This window comes from Grammomys surdaster, unplaced genomic scaffold, assembly GCF_004785775.1.
Source record: "Grammomys surdaster isolate TR1022 unplaced genomic scaffold, NIH_TR_1.0 124117, whole genome shotgun sequence".
In the NCBI taxonomy this organism is placed as follows: domain Eukaryota; kingdom Metazoa; phylum Chordata; class Mammalia; order Rodentia; family Muridae; genus Grammomys; species Grammomys surdaster.
This window is the reverse complement of record NW_021619209.1, coordinates 6,240-12,673: the sequence shown is the minus strand read 5'-3', so window position 1 is coordinate 12,673 and position 6,434 is coordinate 6,240. Positions and strand designations below refer to the sequence as shown.

General features: G+C 36.7%; 1 protein-coding gene across 1 annotated transcript in view; it reads left to right on the top strand.

The window, feature by feature from the left end:
* The first annotated feature begins 5,716 nt into the window (after positions 1-5,716).
* LOC114636453 (protocadherin beta-5-like) overlaps positions 5,717-6,434 on the top strand; it is a 3,050-nt gene continuing 2,332 nt past the window's right edge. Inside the window, exon 1 of the mRNA XM_028784536.1 lies at positions 5,717-6,434. This exon is cut by the window's right edge and continues 2,332 nt beyond it. Coding sequence (XP_028640369.1) covers positions 5,968-6,434 — 467 coding nt within the window. The 5' untranslated portion in view covers positions 5,717-5,967.

The following is a 6,434-nucleotide window of genomic DNA, read 5'->3' as shown; positions in this document are numbered from 1 at the left end:
CAGAGGTCCTGAGTTCAAATCCCAGCAACCACATGGTGGCTCACAACCATCTGTAATGAGATCTGATGCCCTCTTCTGGTGTGTCTGAAGACAGCTACAGTGTATTCATATATAATAAATAAATAAATCTTGAAAAAAAAAAAAAGAGAAAATAAGAAAGTGCAACCAATACCAAAGTCAAATAGAAAAGCAAAAAATATTCTAGCAATCACATGAAAACATAAATTACCTTTAAGAAACATCAGAGAAATGGAGCAATGACTTCTCAATATGAATTATGAGACCAACAACAAAAGAGTCATGCTTTTGACATCTCAAAAGAAAATTTTATCACACTAGAATTCTATTGCTAGAGAATAGAACCTCAAGAAAATGAAGTTTTCAAACAAAAAATATTAATAATATGACACTGAAAGAAGTATGTTAGAGGAATTGCATTTTTAAAAGCATTCTAGAAGAGACTGTAGAATTGCAGGAAGAAATAAAAATGACTGGAAATGAATGTTGATTGAGAGTTGATTATGCAGCCAACAAGAATAGGGAGATTAATTAATGTACACCATTGTAGATGAAGATGCATTGCTGAAACGTCGTTTTTTGTTGTTTTTGTTTTTTGGAGACAGGGTTTCTCTGTGTAGCCCTGGCTGTCCTAGAACTCACTCTGTAGACCAGGCTGTCCTCAAACTCAGAAATCTGCCTGCCTCTGCCTCCCAAGTGCTGGGATTAAAAGCGTGTGCCACCACTGCCTGGCTATGCTGAAAATTCTTTAGTAACTTCTAAATAATGATTCAAAGACTAATTGAAAGAAAATTTAAATAAAAATATTTGAATATTATAGGAAGAATAAAACATAGAGTACAAATAAAATATACTCTAAATACAGAGAAAATATATTAGATATTTCATAAATTATAACTGAATTAAAATCCAATTATACAACCTAAACTATTAAACTACATTTAAGAGAAATATAGAACACATGCAATCAAATAAGTATTACAATCAAATAAATATGTATGGGCAAGGAAAGAGAAAAAGACTGAACATTTAAAAATGGTCTAATCCAGAATTTTAAAAAATGTAGTTGAATTCACTGACTCAAGACAAAGAGATTTTAAGGAAAATACATTGCTATCAGTAAAGATAAATGTATAATAATAATAATAATACACTTGTAACTAGAGCAGAAGTATGTTATATTAAGATTTAATGATTACCCAGAACTACAGACATGAAAACAGAAAAAAAATCCAGAAATACTTTAAGTTTAAATAATAGAACTCATGAGTAAAGATAAGCTCAGAGCAGAATTTCCAAAATTTTCAGCGAAGTAAAAATTAAGTATGGAAATATTGGAACAGCAAATCAAATACAAATATTAAAAAAAAAGAAGACACACACAGCACTGAGTAAAGTAGATAAAAAGTGTTCCAGAGAGGAAATGAGTCCCCAGTTGATTTTTTCTAATAATTAAAACCATTTAAAATTCTTAGATGAGACAAGAAAAAGATAAAACAGTGACTTGCAATCTTCTCACTGTTTAAACATGAATGGACAAGTGTCGTGGCATGTGTCTTTAATCCCAGCACTCAGGAGACAGAGGCAGGCGGATCTCTGTGAGTCTGAGGCCAGGCCTAACCTCAATAGTGAGTTCTAGGACAGTCAGGCCTACATAGAAAGATGCTGACTAAAAAAATTCAAGGTTAGTACTCTAAAGAATTTTGTGCCAATAAAGTTGAAAACTTATATGAATTATCTTTCAAACTCTGCTTTTTCCAAATCTGAAGTAAAAAGAAAACCAAAAATTTTAACTAGCCTTTTAAGTTTAACTAGCTTTAAATAATTTCAAAACATAAAATTCCTAGAAACGTACTGGCCATGCCATGATTGCATAGAAAGCTATACAACATCTTTTGGAAAAACAAAATCTAAATAAATTGAGTAATGCTCACAAATTGTCACTAACTGAAGGATTCAGTAGGTGAAAAGCGAGTTCTTCCCCAATCAATGTATAAAAATCAAAAAATTCTTAATGTTTCAAGACATTTCTTAATGTATATATTTCACATGAAAATACAAGCAGAATAATTGTAATTTTTAAAAAGAGGATAACATTGAAGATACTACAACGAAGACATAATCCATGGAACAAGAATTGATACTATCAATGATTCAAATCAATCTTTTCTTATGCAAAATATACTACAAAGGAAATGAAGGAAATCAAGCTGTAGGTTGGGAAAATGTTTCAAAGAACTTATTTCAGAGAAGATAACTACATAATATACATGGAGCTTTTAAGAACTCAACAACAACAACAATCAGTGCATGTAAAAGTGTTCTAAGACACACAGGTGGTCAATGAATGAAAAGCTGTAACACATTGTATGCCATTCAAGAAATGCCAACTCAAACAATATTGAGGCACCAAACATAACTACTAGGATGTCTGGATTGCAGAACGCCAACATCATCAAATGCTGAGGAGGAGGTGGAGCACCAGGAACTCTGATTTGTGGTCATGGGAATAACAACTGATGTAGCCACTTTAGAAGACAGTTGGGTAGTTTCTTGTAGCGTTTGGTGTCCTCTTACTATGCTCTACAGTATTCATGCAAATGAATGGAAAACACACACACACAAAAATGTGAACATATGTGTTTCTGGAAACATTATTCATAAACGTCAAGACTTATAGCAATGAAGATTCCTCAGTAGATCAGTGGATACATTGTGTCAGAAGCAGAAAATTAAGTGTTTAATATCAAAAAGACCCATCCCCTCATGAAAGAGCATTGCAAGCCAAGCTGAAGACTCCTTCTTCTTTGATTCTCACATGACATTTTAGAAAAGGAGACTGCTGTGATGACAGTAAAAATATCAGTGATTTCCAGAAATTCAGGAGAGGCAGAGTGAAATAGGTAGATTTAAAGGATCTGGAGTCCAAAAAACCAATCTAGTTTTCCAAAGCTACAGACAACACAACATCAAGGGGAAGTAGTTTATAATGGGCTTGGTGGTAAAGATGTGTAAATGGAAGCTGGAGACTGCTCAGGGGATAGGAGCACTTGCTGTTCTTCCAAACGACCTGACCTCAGTTCCTAGACCTACATTGGACATCCTGTTAATTCCAGCTCCAGGGAATCCAGTAGCCTCTTCTGACACCTACATATAGTTGGCATACAGTCACATAGGTATACAAAAGAATAAAAATAAATAAATCCCTTTTTTAGAAAATGTGTTAGTTGAGTGTGGTGATGCGGTTCTTTAATCCCAGCACTGAGAGGCAGGAAGATCTCTGTGAGTCCCTATGTGCCCAAGTTAGTTGATTCTGCAGGTTTTCTTGTAGTGCCCTTTACCCCTCTGGCTCCTATAATCCTTCCTCCCCTTTTAGCAGGATTCCCTGAACTCAACCTAATGTTTGGCTGTAAGTCTCTCCATCAGTTTCCATCAGTTGCTGGATAAAGCCTCTCTGATGACGATTGAGTTAGGCACCAATCTCATGGCAGGGGTCTCAATATGGGCTAGTCATTGGTTGGCCACTCCCACAATTTCTGTGCCACCTTCACACCAGCACATCTTTCAGGCAGGACAAATTTTGGATCAAATGTTTTGTGGCCTGATTGGTGTCCCAGTCTCTTCACTGAAAGTTTTGCCTGGTTACAGAAGATGGCTGGTTCAGGCTCTGCAGCCCTCAGTTCTCAGAGTCTTAGCTTGCGGTACTCTCATAGATTCCTGGGAGTTTCTATCTCACCTCTGAAATGCTAACCCCCATTCCAGTTTTCTCTCTCAGAACTCTCTCCCCCCCATCCTCCCCTCACCTGATCCCTTACCCACCTCCAGTTCCTGCCCTTACCCACCTCTGGTCTACCTATATCTATCCTCTTTCCTCTTCCCAGGGAGACTCATGCAACTCACCTTGAGCCCTCCATGTTATAGCCTCTTTAGTCTGTGGACAGTAGAATGGTTATCCCTTACATTACATCTAATACCCACATACAACTGAGTACCTACTGTGTGTTTCTCTTTCTAGATCTAGATTTTCTCACTCAGGATATTTTTTCTAGTTCTTTTCCATTTGCCTACAAATTTTATGATATTATTTTTAAGAGTGGTGTAATAATCCATTGTGTAAAAGTATCACATTTTCTTTACCCATTCTTCAGTTGAGGGACATCTAGATTGTTTCCGTGAGTATTACTACTAAAGCTGCTATGAACATAGTTCAGCTAGTGTCCTTGTGGTGTCTTATCACATTTTAATGCACAATAGAAGTGGGAAATTTCTGGTTTCTTTGGATACTCACTTGTGTCATCTAATGTTTCTCTGGAAACAGTCTTATAAGATGTTTTTTGCTGAAGCAGACATGTGGGAGAATGTTTTGCTGAGAACAGATGTGGTGTTCTTCTGGAAACTACCTGGAAAGGGAGTATGTTATGTTTTGTTAGAGCAGATCCTTGAGAAAACACGTGATGTTTGGAAAGGGTATAAATGTAACCCAACAGACAGTGAACAATGCTGTGGCATTTGTTCACCTTGCCACTTTGCTGGTCACTGTTTGTTGTGACTTTATGGAGAGAACGACATCAAAGAACTTCTGGTGGTGTTGTAGTGGCTTCTTGATGCTTCCTCGAACTTGGGCCAATTGGCAGAGCCTCGAGGGTTTTTTTTTTAATCAAACTCTGGTTGCTGATTCATGAATGGTGTTTGGCAGTGGATCAAACTACCACTGCTGATTTGTGTGAACTGAACTGCTGATATCCTGACAATCCCGATTGGATTCACTTCAAAGAACTTTCTAAACAGGTCCACATCCTCCTTTGCCCTATTTAACCTTTCCTTTCCAGTACCTCTGGTGGGTGTATGTCTAGAAGGGAGGTTAAAGCATTTAAGTGTCCTCATTAAAAGTTGGTTGTGAGAAATCAAAGCCTACACACAATAACCCAATTCCTAGAAATAAGTTCAAAATAAATACATAGGTATTACAAAAAATGGTAAATATAATAATGCTCATAGCATTATACTTAACAAAGTTCAAAACTGAAAACTAACATAGTTCACAAACTGGAATAGCCAAAATGAATCAAGGCATACGACTGCAGAGATGTAGCATAAAACAATGTGCAGAAAAGTAGTTAGAAAAACCTGTCACATGTAACTTCACAAATTCAATGTCTATCGATTAGCACAAGGGAAGAATAATCAATAAACCCATTTTTATAAAACTCCTAACAAAGATTAGTAATGTATAATAGTAGCAGATAATACGCTGCTTTTGTAGGGTGACCATCAAGTAATAGCCACAGAGAGCATGGCGGGTGTGGTACATTTTAGGTTTTCTTTATGTTCTGCTTCTATGAATATATTAACCATTGGATATAATTCTGTTGTGTTCCTTCTGATGTATTTCCTATACCAAAACAAACATGTATAAAATTCAATTATTTCTGGATAAAATTAATTAGAAACATTCAGCTTAATAAATTATAAGCCCATGAAAAGTTTTTTTATATTTTCAAAAGAATTTTGTTAAGATTAGTATACAATATTAACATATTATATTATAAATATATTGTCATATACTTTTAGCTCAGCAGAGGTATGATTAGCACTACTGATATTTAGGAGGTGACATAAGTAAACTACAGGTTACAGCTATAACTCACAACTAGGGTTTGAATTCCTGATGACTAAATTATGTGCAATCATGAAAAGGGACACTTGGTGGCGCCATCGACTAAGGAAGAGAATTACGGGCTCTGAATAGACCCAGAAATACAGGAAAGCTGGAAAACAGAACGCCGCCATCTACTCCCTAGAAGAAGAAGAAGGTATTTGAGTGTGATCTAGGGGCGATTCCGCGGACAATAAGGCATTAAAGATTAAAATCAAGGATATTTTACCAAACTTTCTTTGCGGATTGACACTGACTAGAAGAAGCAGCACCCTCTGGACTAAATCTGAACAATGGAGACCACACTAGCAAAAACGCCAGAGAAAAGGCAAGTCGTTTTTCTTACTATATTATTGCTATTGTGGAAGTCTGGTGCTGAGGCAATTAGATATTACATGTCAGAAGAAACAGAGAGTGGCTACTTGGTAGCTAATTTGGCAAAAGATCTGGGGCTCAGGGTTGGAGAACTAGCCATTAGAGGGACACGAATCCATTATAGAGGAAACAAAGAGCTCTTGCAGCTGGATGCAGAGACTGGGAATTTATTCCTGAAGGAAAAACTGGACCGCGAGGCACTGTGTGGGGTGACAGAACCCTGTGTACTGCACTTCCAGATCATACTAGAAAACCCTGTGCAGTTCTTCCAAACTGAATTGCAGCTCACAGATATAAACGACCATTCTCCAGAGTTCCTTGACCGGAAAATGCTACTAAAAATCCCTGAGAGTGCCCAGCCAGGGACTATGTTTCCTCTGAAGGC